The 15,339-nt window shown below is 33.0% G+C and overlaps 1 protein-coding gene across 7 annotated transcripts in view; it reads left to right on the top strand.

The window, feature by feature from the left end:
* Positions 1-15,339, top strand: part of LOC110110307 (dynamin-related protein 3A-like) — a 46,342-nt gene that overhangs the window by 8,519 nt on the left and 22,484 nt on the right. For 6 of the 7 annotated variants that reach the window (XR_002304682.2, XM_020841727.2, XM_028694248.1 and 3 more), the window contains exons 9-13: positions 9,258-9,367; positions 9,580-9,672; positions 9,772-9,864; positions 10,644-10,781; positions 12,067-12,180. Coding sequence is in view for 6 of the 7 variants with exons in the window: in XM_020841727.2 (XP_020697386.1) it covers positions 9,258-9,367; positions 9,580-9,672; positions 9,772-9,864; positions 10,644-10,781; positions 12,067-12,180 (548 nt within the window). In the remaining variant the exon portion in view is untranslated. The remainder of the gene's footprint in view (positions 1-9,257; positions 9,368-9,579; positions 9,673-9,771; positions 9,865-10,643; positions 10,782-12,066; positions 12,181-15,339) is intronic. The other variant, XM_028694249.1, reaches the window with a different exon arrangement.

The raw sequence follows: 15,339 nt of genomic DNA, 5'->3' as shown, positions 1-15,339 counted from the left end.
TTTTTCCCACATAACATTAACATCCTCATGCATTGATAAAATCTTAAGATTTAAAATCTTACTTTCAAAAATATTTTTGTTAATATTATTTAAATGCCCCAATCTAATCCTAGAATATCGTTTTACTTTATTTTTTATTATCTGCCAATTTATCTTAAAATCTAAAACTAAGAATCGATGTTGGGTGCATAAATTTTCAATCTGAATAACTTTACAATTTTTGCAATCTAAACGATCTAATTTTTTTATAAGAAAATAGTCAATCTAGGTTGTACTATATCCATTTTTTTAAGTGATGAGATTATTTCCTTTTCTTAAATAAGGTATTAGCAATTGAAAAAGCATAAGCTAAACAAAAATCTAATATGGTTTTGCCACCTTCATTTGTTGTTCCAAAACCATAGCCGCCACCATGAATGCTTTTAAAATCATCTACCTCTCTCCAAACATGTCCATTTAAATTTCCGCCAATAAAAATTCTTTCTTCTAGAGGTATCTTTTGTAATAATTCTTCTAAGTTATTCAAAAAATTAATTTAGAACTCATATCCAAATCTATTTGAGGAGAATAAACACTTATAATATTAACAATCTTATCCTCAACAACAATCTTTAAAGCTATAATTCTATCTCAAATTCTATTCATTTTTATAACATTGTTCTTCAAACTCTTATCTATAATAACACCTACACCATTTCTAGTATGAATCCTACCCAAATATCAAAGTTTAAATCCTAAATTATCAATTTCCTTAGCCTTCTCTCCAACCTATTTAGTTTCCTGAATGCACAAAATATCATAATATCTATTAAATACCAAAGTTCATTGCTAGTGGTAGTCTAATTTAAATTGATCATCCTCAGGAATAAAGCTTTATGTAGGTTTTTGGGAATTTGAGAGCATTTCAGTACTGGAATCTTGATAGGATAAGATTTATCTTATTGTGTAAGCCCTGATGTCCACGCAAGTGTACGTGCAGTGTCAAGTAATAAATAATTGTGTCGAGTTTTGTTCCCATGAGGACAGGTGTCATCCTATGATTACTCTAGTACTGTCTATGTGATTCACTAATACTAGTAGAATTATGAGAGTTTGCTACTAGACTTCTCCTACAGTTGCAAAAAAGGAAATTTATATGTCAAAAGTTCTTCTGAACCTATGATAGTGTAAAAATTCTAGTATGCAAAAGTTGGATTCTACTTAAGTTTGCTGTGAATTAGAGCAGTTTTACTCCTAGTTTCTACTGAGCTTATAAGAGTGTCAAGTTAAGTTCACTAAACTTCAGTGATTACATCTCCTAAGATTCCAAAACTCTGGCTATCATATATCTATGCATGGTAAATTTCAGTTTTAACTCCCCTACTTCTTTCTCTATTCCTCTGCCGAGGTGATAGATCACACTTATTTTTTATGTTAATGCACGACCTACGCAGAAACTAAATTAAGAGCAAGGGAATTTAAAACAGCATTTAAAACAGTTCATGAAACTACATCTAAACTTAAGCAGACATGATTTCTTACACATCATAACCTCACAACAAAATTTTAGCCAGTCATGTGATTAGAACTGAACAAAACAATTTTCATTTAATATCAAAAACAAGTAAAAGAGAGTTCAAGAAAAGATGTCACCAAGAAGTTCGTTTCAATATTTGATTAAGGACTCTTCTGACACAAGAATTGATTTCCTGTACTTCCTCCACTCTCTCTAGACACTTCTAGACTGTTTTGCACATGAAAATAAAGCCAGACCCCCGGCCCCTTGGGATATTTGAATGATTTGATGTGTTGCTTTAGACTTTATTGACTTTGCTTTCTTGCAGATAAAGAATTGTGTTTAAAAATTAAAACTTACGATTGGTCATATAGGCAAGCTGGCCTCTAGAATTTTCATTTTAAAATTGTTAAAAGGAGAATTTGAGAGGGAAAAACTTGAATTTTATTAAGCAATCTACTCCCTATTTATAGATCTATACAAGGTATATCAATAAGGAAACAAATAACTCTTATAATAACATGAATACAATTATTCCTAAATCAATGGGAGGAATTAATGCAATCCATGTAGTCTTCCCACAGATTACTGTTCACAGCCGTGGATATCTTTGGGATCGTAAGGTTGAGATTTAACAAAAATGATTGTGAAACGTTTTGAATGCCTTATATAAATGTAAAACAAAATATTTTAGCAAGATTCATGATTGAGTATTTGATTTTTAGTTCTGTGATATGAACTTGTTTCATTAGACCGGAGTTGTAGGAATTTAAAACCATTCTTTAATCCCAATTTTTTTTTAAATTTATCATATAAATATTTATCAAGGCACTTGAGTTTTGTTGAGTCCAATCCTTTAGAAGTGGAGGATCCAACTAGAATATTGGAACTTTCTACCCTACCTTATTGACAGGGTGGTTTGCTTAAGCTTAAATTAAAATTTTTTGTAATAGGGCTATCAAAAAAGCTCATCATTCGTGAACCACTCATGTTTGGCTTGATAGTAAGGTTGTGGTCAACTCGTTTGTTAAGCAAGCTGAACAAGAATTGAATTTTGAGCTCAAATTTTAACATGAACAGGGGCTGTGTTCAGCTCGTATAGGCTTGAAATAATTATTTAATGATTAGATTGGACTTGAAAAGTTGGACTTATGTTCCCGCTCTATAGGTAGGGTGGCTTGTTCAACCTCATGTGTGTTGAATAATGATGAGTTTATGCTTGAAAGGGAGTGAATTTTTAGATTGATTGCAAGTATTTTTAGAGCAAGTACATACTTCTTGGAGTGACATGTACTGTGGTTAAAATTTTCTTGGGAGATAAACGTAGTATTTTGAAGCTGTCTTAATTTTCATTTAAACATTGGTGTGCTTGTCAGGTGCCCAAATATTTTCTTGATATCATGCATATGTGCTTTAGCTAGTGCACATACTTTTAAAGCAATTGAATGTTTATCAAGTTGTGCATGACAGATTACTTTTGATGTAACTTTACAGAACACAAACATCTTGATGCTCTTGCATGATTTACATGGCATTATAATTAAGTTGAAGTTTGCATCATGATGCACACACAAAACTTTAAATTATCTTCATTTGATCATTCACACTTTTTATTGGAGAATGCATTGCTATTGAAATATGCGCTCAACTTTTTTTGAGTTCATTACTCAAAATTTGCTCTCTATACATAATTTAAGAGCCTGCTAGCTTGCTTATTTTTGTTTGTTTATGGATTCAATTTTTGAGAATTGCGACATTGAATTTTTTTGCATGCTTGAAGTAATATTATTTTTGCTTGCAGTCAGTCTGCATTATTTAGGTAGGTCCCTAGGGAGTAATTTTTCGCTAATAAAGATGGGCTCTCACTAGGTCATTTTCATAAGCTCATGTTCTGTCCACATTTCATAGAATTCTGAGTGGTAGTGAGAGGACTTGCTTGTGTTTATAGGCATGGTATTGAGTTCAATGTAAGTTTAGTTCTACTTCAATTTTGCAACATTTATCACATTTTGAGTATTCATTTATTTTAAAATTTGTAGTTGTGAACTTGCATTTTCATCATTTTTTGTGTGTGATATTAGTAAAGAAAAATATTTGCATTTTCTTCTTTTTGTTAATTCAGTCGAAATTTCGGCAGTGCTTCTACCTCGCCTCAGCACAAGGGGCTTTTGGAGTTATTTTGGGCTTTCCCATCATGCCTAAGAAGACTTTCATGGTTCTAAACATCTCAGTATGTAGTCTTTAGAACCACGCCTAATCAGGAGGCATAGGTCTTCACCTGCTCGAGATATACCTAACATACAACACTTATTCCTTGACTCATTGAAATAGCGGTCACAAAGGCTATCGTTGCGTGAGAACAAATTTGCATTGAGAGAAATTTAAATTGGATTTTCTCCCTTTTAATATTGTTTTTCTTAATCCCTTCTTAATTTTTAATAGAGAAATAAAGAGGGCAAGGAAGAAGAAGAACCTCTTATCTTGCACGTGAGGTGATCACCTGGGAGCTTTGTATGTGAGAAACTTGTTGGTTGGAAGTTCTGTCAGTGTAGAAGAACTTGGATAGAATTCTACGGTTGGAGGTTTTGGATGGTCTGAGGAATTGTCAGGGTTTGGAAGTTGTGGTTGGAGCATGATGGTTGTTGGGGGTTCCGGATGTCATTGGTTGAAAGCTGGGAGGATTCTTGGGCAATTGGGCACTTGGGTTGCTTGAGAGCTGGAGTTGAGAGGTGGTGACATGTTGGCTTCAGATTCAGTTTCTCACCGCCTCATCTTTGACATAGAGCACTATTTGCCAATGAGCTTCTACGTCTCTATTTCTCCGATCTTTCGTTTGATTGGTATCTTTAAGATAATCCTATCCTTCGCTAAGAACTTCCTCCTTTTTGAGGAGTCAGGCTTCCAAGGATACCCCTTCCTCCAAGATTAGCAACATATTTCTCAAGTTCCCCGGCTAGTGCCTCTACTTCTTCATGTTTTTTTTTTTTCCTGCAAGTCCTAGCTTTTAAGCATATTCTCGTTTTTGTCTTGTAGCTTGATGCTTCCTCGTTTTTCTTTTCTGTAAGTCACAACATTTTAAGCATATTCTCATGGTCGTCTTGTAGCATATTAAGCTCATCTTGATGTGCAGAGGCCTGATGATTGATTCCTTTTTCTTTAGGATTCAAATGCCCAATTCAACTGAAAATTTTCTCTGCGCAGGCTTATGTGCAGGTAAGGGAATTGGTGCATGGGATTTGTGTTGTTGGGAGTTTGACGGCCATGGTTGCGTGAAGGAATATGGAGGAACTAGGCAGGTGTTTTTGAAAAGCAGGGGAAGTGGGTCATGGGCAGGTAGAGGGAAAGGAAAGTCTTGGAAATGGTATAAGAAAGATGAGTATAGATGAGGAGGAGGGTTGTATGAATGGACTAGAAGATTTGAGATTGGTGCCGTGATATATATATATATGTATGGTGTGTATCCAATTTTTTTTTGGAAAATTTGTCTCTAACTTTATTTAAAAAATGCGGCTTTCTGGGTTGGAATTGGCCAAAGTGAAAATACGAAAGTTGTAGATGATTGTGTTAGCTTTCCAAGAATACCAAGGTTGCATGATTTTGACAAGAAATGGGAGAGTTATGCTCCAAACGGTAAGAAAATGTCTACAGTTTTTTTTATTTAGATTTTATGTCCCTGAATTAATGCAAAAATTGCAATTTCCTGGTTTAGAGTTGGTCAAACTGGAAACTACAAAAGTTATAGGTGATTGTGTTAGCCTTCCAATGATATTGCAATCATATGATTCGTACAAGAAGAGGGATTGTTCTCCCCAAAACTGTTATATTTTTCTCTTGCAAAATTAAATTCTCGCATATTTCAAAATTTGTCTATCTTGCACCAGTTTTTTTTATTACTTTTCTTATCTTGATTGTTGACTACCTAACCAAACTCTCCATTTTTCTCATATAGAGCCTAGGACCCGGCAGCGACAATGTTAAAACTTATCGAACAAGCATGACATGAATTCTTTAATAGATTATGTTAATGCTAGGGCGTTCCTTGGAAGCAGCACGCTATATAGCCTAAATACAAAAAAAGTGTGCAAGGGTCGATCCACCGGTGCTCGAGTGTAGAGTTAAATAAGCAATGTTCTCATATTATGGATGAATGTGGCAATAAAAACAAGTTCATGAAACTAGATTTAGAAAATGAGCTAGAAATGTCGCACTCTTATATACAAATTAATAGAATTAATAGGTATTATAATTCATAAGGAAATATTTTATATATTTAGAAAGCTAAATTAATGAGGAGAAAGGCTAGTAAGATTGATAGTTTAAGATTTTTGGTTTTAGTATTTACATAGGAGTTGTGCTAAAAATGGTGTTAGTGTGATTATAAATAAGAATTTGAAAGATAATATTATAAAAATGAATAGAATTGAGAATAAAATTATAGCCTGAAAAATTGTTTTTGATACTAAGGTTGCTAATGCTATAAGTACTTTTGCTTATCAAGTAGATTTGGATATGCACTTTTGCTTCTCAAGTAGATTTGGATATGCTTTCAAAAATAAAATTTTAAAATGACTTAGAAGAATTAATGCAAAAGATTTTTTTTGAAGAATGAATTTTTATTGGAAGAGATTTAAATGGATATTTGGGTAGAGGGATAAAATATTTTAAAAACACTCATGGGGGCTATGTGTTTGGGGCTTACTATTAAAGGTGGTAAAACCATATTAGATTTTATTCTAGCTTATAATTGTGTAGCTAATACTTTATTTAAGAAAAAGAGAAGAGCATGGCATAATTTCTAAGAATTGACATAGTCTTATAAAAAAATAGATCATTTAGATTACAAAGATTGTAAAATTATTATGAGTGAAAATTTATGTACCCAATATCCATTATTAGCTTTATACTTTTAAGATAACAGTGGTGTAAAATAAAAAAAAGTAAAATATTATTCTAGGATTTGATGAGAATATTTTAAAAATGCCACTAAAATATTTTGGAGAGTAAAATTCAAGATTTTAAGACATTGGTTGTTCATGAGAAACATAATGTTGAGTGAGAAAAAAATAGCTAATGATATTATGGATGTTTGCAAAGTATGCCCCTGGAGAATAAAAAAGGAGAAGCTTATAATAGTAAAAATAGTTGATAGTGAACTCAAAATATGTAAGAAAAGAAAAAAACTAAGAAGATTTGTTATAAAAATTGGTTTCATAAAATTGGGAAAATATTGAAGGGCTCGTAGGAATTCTAAGAAAGCAATATTTACCAAAAATAATTTACTTTTTAGTGATTTATATAAATTAGTTATTAAGAAGGGCAAAATATTTATGTATAAGTTAGCTAAGCAAAAGATAAAAGAAATAACAATTTAGTTCAGGTGCAGTGTATTAAGGATGAAGGTCAAAAAGTGATTTCTTAGAAGAGGATATTTTATTTAGGTGGATGAGAATTTTGATAAACTTTTCAATGAAGGTTGTGAGAATATGATTAACTTTAGTACCTTAGTACTCTAAATGAAAATATAATTTTTGTTTTTATCATTATATTAATAAACTTGAAGTTGGAGAAGTTTTAAAGAAAAAAATATTACAAAAGAAGTAGGACTTGATAATATTCTAGTAGAAGTGTGGAAATGCTTAAGAGATCAAGGAATTTCTTGTCTTTCTAAATTTTGTAATTTTCTTTTGAAGATTGAAAAGATGTCAGATGAATAAAGGAGTGTGTTGGTTCCTACATTTTAGAGTAAAATAGATGCTCAAGAGTGTGCGAATTATAGAGGAATTAAATTAATGTGTAACATATTAAAGTTATGGGAGAGAGTAATTGAGCATTTGTTATGATGTGATTCTAATATTTCTCACAATCAGTTTGGATTTATGCAAAGTAAGTCTACTATGGAAGCTATATATTTGTTGAGAGATTTGATGGTGAAGTATAGAGAATATAAGGATGATCTTCATATGATATTTATTGATTTAGGAAAAACACATGAGAATATTTTGAGAGTGTGCTCTTGTGAGTTCTAGAAAAGAAATGAGTTAATAATGCCTATGTTCAAGTTATTAAGGATTTGCATGCAAGAGCTATTGTGTTCAAGCACAAGGTGATTTGACCAAGTATTTTCCTATTTAGTTGGATTACATCAATGATTAGCTTTAAGCCCAGAACTTTTTGCTTTAGTCATGGATGTTATTACTAGACATTTGCAAGAGGATTTACCTTGGTGTATGCTTTTTGCTGATGATATTTTTCTTGTTGATAAGACCAGAGAGGGAGTTCATGAAAAACTTGAATTATGGAGGTAAACCTAGAGTCTAAAGGTTTTCGTCTGAGTAGATCTAAAACTGAATGCATGGAGTGTAATTTTAGTAGTAAACTAGTAATAGATCTACTTTTGGTATGGTGACATAAGGTGATCAAGTCATTAACAAAGTTCTTGTTAGAGATAGAATGCGAAACTAGTATATACGTGAAAGGTCGGAGTAGGTTTAGTGGCATATAAGATTAGAGAAAGTCTCCATAGATGGTTAGTCACATAAACGTGGCCTTCCAATTACCTTGTTGGGAGATTAAATATATTAGATTTTGTCCATGTTAAGAAGGTTAGACGTAGACCTAAAACGACTTGATTAGAAAGCATTAAAAATGTCCTTTTTAATTAAATTTAAATGAGAATTTGATCTTAATAGAACACAATGATGAAAAATGATTTATGTAGCTGACCCCAAGTAGCAGGATAAAGGCTTGTTATTTTTTTTGTTATTGTGTGATAGATTGAATAATGTGAGTGTCTATCTTTGGTAATTTCAACATTCCGTGTATTGGTGACACTCATTTTTTGAACAGATAGTGGCTGATTATTCTTGCAATGTGGGCAATATATTTTCAATTGGCTTTGCGTGTTGCCGCGTTGGCCTTTCCATCGTTGCACTTGATTGAATCGATTGTGGGACATATGTTGAAGTCAACATGGTGATTCTATTTTGGTGACCCTACTAATTCCTATGGGCTGTTTCTTTCCTATATGGAGGTACATGAGACTTGTATTTAAAATTTTGATGTAAAATTCAGTTCATATGTTCTTATTTTGCGGGGATTCTAATCCTTTTCAAGCCTGAGAATTGAAGCATTATGAGAGAGGTGTTCTGCTTCTTGTTAAGTGTGAGACTTGAAGGAAGTTGGGAGAGGTGATCTTCATGCTCAAGCATTAGGCTTGCCTGCCAATTAATTTTTTCCCTCTTCTAATCTCTCTCTCTCTCTCTCTCTCCTCTGATTTGTTTAAAATGCAATTGATTTCTTTCATATCTTTTAGAATATGGTTTCTCTGTTGCACACGAGATTTCAAATCGCTGGTGTGGCTTTCATTATTTTAAAAATTTCTCAGTGCTGATTTCTGTATGAATCGAACTTCATGTAGTGGGATAAAGGCTTGATGATGTTGTTGTTTTAGTGCGTAGTGCTTATTTCCTTATGGAGTCTAAACTCTGATATATAGAATTTTGTTTAATTTATTTCATGCTTTTATCATTAGAAGAATACAGTTTGTGATTCCACACAAAATTTGCTTCTTGTATAAATTGATTGTATATAACTTTGTTTTGCATACTAGGTTTGCATTGGACACTCTAGAGCCTATAATGTTTTATATCACGACTAATTGATGGAAATCTGACCAGGATATTGTTGTAAAAATCTTTTATGATTTGTTGTTTATTCTCTCCTTTTCTCTCTATCTTCCTTCATCTTTGATTTTTTTTTCCAGCTTTTACTTCTATGATTGATGGAAAAAATGCTGAATTATCAACATCTGAGCTTTCTGGTGGGGCCCGAATATATTATATCTTCCAGTCAATATTTGTGAGAAGTTTGGAGGTTCACTTCAGGAGCCATCTTTGTTTTCTAATACTATTTTGCTGTCATTTAGTTTTGAATCTCTTTAAATTTTGAGTTTTTTAAAGATATTGATCAATTTTTTTTTCTAAATGTTCCTTAAAGGGTAACAGTTGTCCCTATTTCAATTTATTTATTTTGCCTTTGTTAGTAGTGTTTTGGTTGGTAAATGGATATTGCGTCCATTCTTGCAGGAAGTTGATCCATGTGCTGACGTAACTGATGATGACATTCAGATGGCTATTCAGAATGCTACTGGTGCTAAACGTTCTTTGTTCTTACCTGATGTAATATGTTTTTTTTTTAAAAGGGAGTTTTTCTTCTGTTCCATTCTGTCATTCTTCTAACGGTCAGAATTTTTTTGATGTTGTGTAAACTAATGGTAGGTGCCATTTGAAGTTCTTGTGAGAAGGCAGATTGGTCGTTTGCTAGATCCAAGCCTTCAGTGTGCTAAATTTATCTATAATGAATTGATAAAGGTGTTGACCATTTATCCTCTCTCGGAACTTGCACTATGTCATAAGTGAGTAAAAGTTCAAAATAGTCCCTCAACATTTAATAAATGTCCAATTTTTGTTCCAGAGTTTTGCACTGCCTCAGTTTAGTCTCTCGATTATTAGAAATTGAGCCAATTTAGTCCCCGAGTTTGAAATAACGGTTAAAATTATCTTTTATTTTGTAGGATATTTAAGGTATTTTAAGTGACTATAAGAGTACTTTGCTTATATTGCTTTATTTTATCATTTAATGAATTATAGTATATTGTTAATTTAGTACATAACAATGGTTAATAAATATTGAAACATTTATATATTTTTAAAGCAAAATCTAACATTGCTCTTCTTTACCATATGGTAAAGAAGAGCAAAGTTGGATTTTGCTTTAAAAAAATATAAAATTATTCACTATTTATTAACCCTTATTATGTATTAGATTAATTCTAATTTATTAAATGATAAAATAGAGTAATGTAAGCAATGTAATCTCATATTCACTTGTGATGCCTAAAATATCCTTGATATTTAAATTTGGAGTTATAATACCCTTGATATTTAAATTTGGAGTTAACTTTAACTCTTATTTTAAGCTTTGAGACTAGGCTAAATTTTTAATAGTCAATGGACTAAAATGGGGTAATGCAAAATTCTGGGACTCAATTGGACATTTATCAATAATTTGTGGGTTATTTTGAGCTTTTACTCATCATAAGTTGTACTTGGTAAATTTAAAAAAATTTATATTTCATCATGATGTATAGATGAGCCATGTCTGCCTAGCAAATGAGCTACATCGGTACCCTGTTCTTAGGAAATGCATGGATGATGTAATTCGGAATTTCTTACGTGAAGCCCTCCAGCCTGCAGAGACGATGATAACTCACCTGATTGAAATGGAGGTATGCAAATATTATATTTGTAATTAATGTGCCCTGTTGAACAATAGAAGTGCTTGAAGTGATTGTTTGGGAATGAAAAAAAAGGATCTAAATGCCAGCTAAATGATGACATTGGTATTTGTATGTGTTTTTAAAAATTAGCGATTGCTAAATAGTTTCATGAGATTTGGCAAATACTACAACAAGAACAATAACAAGCCTTTATCCCACTACGTGGGGTCGGTTACACGAATCTCTTTACTTTATTGTGCCCTATTAAGAGTCAAATTTTATTTAAATTTAATAACAAAATGTCATTTCTAATACTTTCTAACCAAATTTTTTAGGTCTAAATCTACTTTTCTTAGCATAAGTCAGATCTAATACATCTACTCTCATAACCGGGTAATCAGAGAAGCCCATATTTTATGTGAGAAACCATACAAGTAGACTCTTTCTATTCTTTTCACATATATACTTGATTTGCATTGTCTATAAGTAAAGCCTCTCATCCACTTAAGCATCCTCATTTTTGCAATACTTAATTTTATGCTTCTCTTTTAATTACCTACATTATGCTCCATAAAGCATTGCAGGGCTCATAACAATTTTATAGAATTTTACCTAAAATTTTAGGGGTGCTTTTCTATCACACAACATGCTCGATGCATTTCTCTACTTCAATCATCCAACATGAATTTCACCGATAATATCTATATCTATTTCACCATCACTTTAAACAATAGACCCGAGATATCTAAAATGTGTACTCTTTTTAATAACTTGATCGCCCAAAGTCACAATCCCCACACTAAATCTATTACCACTAAAATTACATTCAATGCATTCGGTTTTAGATCTATTCAAATGAGAACCTTTAGAGTCTAAGGTTGACCACCATAATTTAAGTTTTCCTTTTAACTTCTTCTCTAATCTTATCAATAATAAGAATATCAACGACAAAAAACATACATCGGGGTACATCCTCTTGCAAATGTCTAGCAAGAACATCCCTAACTAAAGCAAAAAGATATGGGCTTAAAGATGATCCTTAATGTAATCCAACCACCTTGTGTTTGAACACAAGTAACACCTCCTGCATACATATCCTTAATAACTTGAATATAAGCATTTTTAACTCGTTTCTTTTCTAGAACTCTCCAGAGTACTTCTCTTAGAACTTTATCATATGCTTTCTTTGAATCAATAAATATGATATGAGGGATATTTTTGTGTTGCCCTCCCTCTTTGTGAATATGAGTGCTTTCTTTTGAGTGATCACAATGACATGTCATGGACATTGCAGATGGATTATATAAACACTTCACATCCAAAGTTCATTGGAGGAAGCAATGCTGTGGAGACGGCACAGCAGCAAGTCAAAGCTTCAAGAGTAGCATTATCAGTTTTCAGGCCCAAGGTTTGGCATATTTAATTCAGCTCTTATATCCTTTTCAATATTTAGATGCTTGAATTCCATACGAATCATTATTAGTTTTCCCCCACTCAACTGTGTTGCCTATTTGTGTTCGTTAATGGCACACCATTTGTGATGTCATAATTAACTTTGGTATGGAAGATAAATCTTGTTACAGTTTTTAAAACTAAGGCTTCATTTACATAATTGATTTTATGTTCTGTGGACTGCATTTCTTACACTACATGTTTCAGTTACATGTTCTTGTGATTTTGTTTAACTGTTTGAAAACTTTGCATACTCTTTTTTTTTTCTAGTACTTCTAAAATGTTCACTTGTGCTGAAAATGAACAATCTATGTTTTGTTTGATACTTTGCCATTATATTAATTTTCCTAGTACGGTAATCATGTTAACTTGTTGGAAAAATCTATTTTCATGTATATGGTGAACCTTGTTATGTAAAACATTTATTTTGTTGTTGATATAGTGTCTTTTTATTTATTTATTTCAAAGGAAGCGATCACTATTGATGAGCAAATTAAAATTTTTTTATACTTGCCTAAAAATTCAAACGAACAATGCCTATCTATAGTGGCATTGTGGTTGGTGTTGATAGTGTTATGCTTTTCATGAAAGCCAAAATAGATACTTGCTTTTTGGCTTTTTTTTTCTCTTTGAGGTAGTTGGAAGGATGGGTAGTTTCCTAGAGCCTATATTAAGATGTGCCCTCGAGCATGGCTTTTAGGTAGTGTCTGACTATATATATAAGCTAGGGTCTAAATCATGTTCAGTTGGTCAACAAGATTTAGGATCTGACCAAAGTTGGTTCAGATCCTAGTTTTGTGAATTCGATTTAGATTTGAAACTGTCTAGATCTCGATAGACAAGGACCATACCTAATATCCAAGTAAGGCTTGCGTATCCAATATAGCATGGAGTTTTTGAGCTTTTTCTAAGCCTTTTTGTTATGCAAAAACACTGACAAAAACACGACATAAAATATTGACATGGAAATTCTAGAAAAATAGAAAATGAACCAGAGCGGTCATGTGATTTTTAAAATTTATTTATTTATTTTATAGGATTATAAGCAAAATATTAGGTTGCAATTATAACAGGCTTCTAAATTTATTATGAAAAAGTAATAATTGCTAATCTTAGTTCTCATCATGTCATTGGATTTTTATATCAAGTATGACCAACAACAGTTCTTATAATTAAAGTGGTGGCATTGTTTGTTATGTAATATGTGCCCTACGCATTTCATTAATGCCTCTAGTGGTCTTTAGGAAGCATTCTAGGGGAGCCCTTAAAGAATTAGTTTTGTTGAAGGAATTGACAAAAAGGGTTGTGCCGAATGGTGTGTCCAAAAAGGTGTCTTATAAAATGTTTTATTGTGAAAATGTTTGACATAGTGTCCAACATGATATGATAGCTCTCTAGTATGTCCAACTTGATATTATAGCTTTCTAGTAATGTTTAAATTACCTAGAATCAGTAGTTATGAGTAGTTAAATAAGCAAGGTAATAGGTCATGGATTCATAAGCAAACAAGGATGGCAGTGATCTACGGATTCATGTGATAAACTAGAAAGGAGGAAGGCCAAAGATTGTTCCCTAACTAGTGGAATTGAATGGTTGCAGGGGTCACAGATTTGTATGCCGAACAAGGAAAGATGGGTGCCATGTATTGATCCTGTATCGAAAAATTGGAAGGCACATGGTTACGATTGCTAGCATGCTTAAAACACGATTTTTTAAACTTTAAATTGATGTAATTGCTTCTTAGAAATTGTATAAATTTAAATTATTTTCTAGGCACCTTTAAAAAAAAAGATGAATAAACAATCAAGTATATGTTAGACCTGTCTAGCTGGTCCATCCTGGATCGGCCATGGTATATAAGAGGCGGAACACCTGTTCTGCCCAACAACTCCCACCCTCCTCTTCTGTTGGGTCCAATAGCTATCTGTTGAAGGAAATTAAGGCTTGTTTAGGAGGGAAAATTCTGGGGGGTTGTTTTGGGATTTAAATATTTATTGTATACTTTATGTAAGTCGTCATTTTCCTAGGGTTAGGGATATGCTTTATTTGTTGAAATTCTAGTGTTCTTAGGGTGTTGTGTGCTTTGCCTGACAACTAGGGAATTGGGAGAGCTGGATCCTCCTCTCCAATTGAGGATTCATTGTATCTTGTTGTTTTATTCCATCTATCATCAATAAAAAGCCAAGAATTAGTCGATCACTTTAAGCACTTATTATCAAATTGGTACCGGAGCGGTGTCCTAGGCAGAAATTGAGGCTTTTCCTTGCTGATTTCTATGGAGTTTTCCCCTCCAAAGTGCAGATTTTTTCTATTGAAGAGTAGAATTATTGTTTTTTGCAGTTTGGCCAAGATCTACGTACCTATGGCGGCCAAGAAGGTTAATGCCTTGGAAGAATGTCTTGGAGGAGAGATGAGCCAAATCAAAGCAATGGTGGATGACAGAATTTCCTACATGGAGGATAAGTTCTCCAACCTAGAGGAGATGGTGAAGAAGGTATTGGATGTTCATGTTAAAATCAAATTAAACAAAAAAAAAAAAAGAAAAAGAAAAAAGAGCACGTTGGAACGTCGTTGAAAATGAACATGTCGAAAATGAACAACATGTCGTTGAGGAACCACTAATATAAAATATTAAAAAAATGAAAAATAAGTACTTACACTCAATTTTGATCGGAATCCTGATTGCTCTTATTCACCGTGCCTCTCGAAACCGATACCGGCTATTGTTCACGGCGCCTCCTAAATCCGATCTCTGCTCCGTTTATAGCACTTCTCGAACGAAGCTGCACAGTCCGAATTTCCTGCATAGGGTTCTTCATACGCGAACAACCCACCAATCCCTTCGATAGAGCCTCCACACGTGAAACCGCACAGCTTGCCGAACTCGGCTTCGTGCGCGAGCTCTCGCTCGAATGACACTAGGCTGTTCCACTTTGTGCGAACAAGCCTCCCTCACTAATGAACAATACCTCACAAGGCCGCTTCCATCATGATTCCCTCACGTGAAACACCTTCCACCCATGTCCCGTGCTACCTGAGCCAATTCCCCTTTCTGCCTTTTGAAATTGTGAGTGTGAGAGGAGGGAAATAATTGTAATATATATATATATATATA

The sequence above is a fragment of the Dendrobium catenatum genome, unplaced genomic scaffold (assembly GCF_001605985.2).
Source record: "Dendrobium catenatum unplaced genomic scaffold, ASM160598v2 fragScaff_scaffold_421, whole genome shotgun sequence".
In the NCBI taxonomy this organism is placed as follows: Eukaryota; Viridiplantae; Streptophyta; class Magnoliopsida; order Asparagales; family Orchidaceae; genus Dendrobium; species Dendrobium catenatum.
Note: the sequence above shows the minus strand (reverse complement) of the source record. Positions and strands in the feature narration are given on the sequence as shown.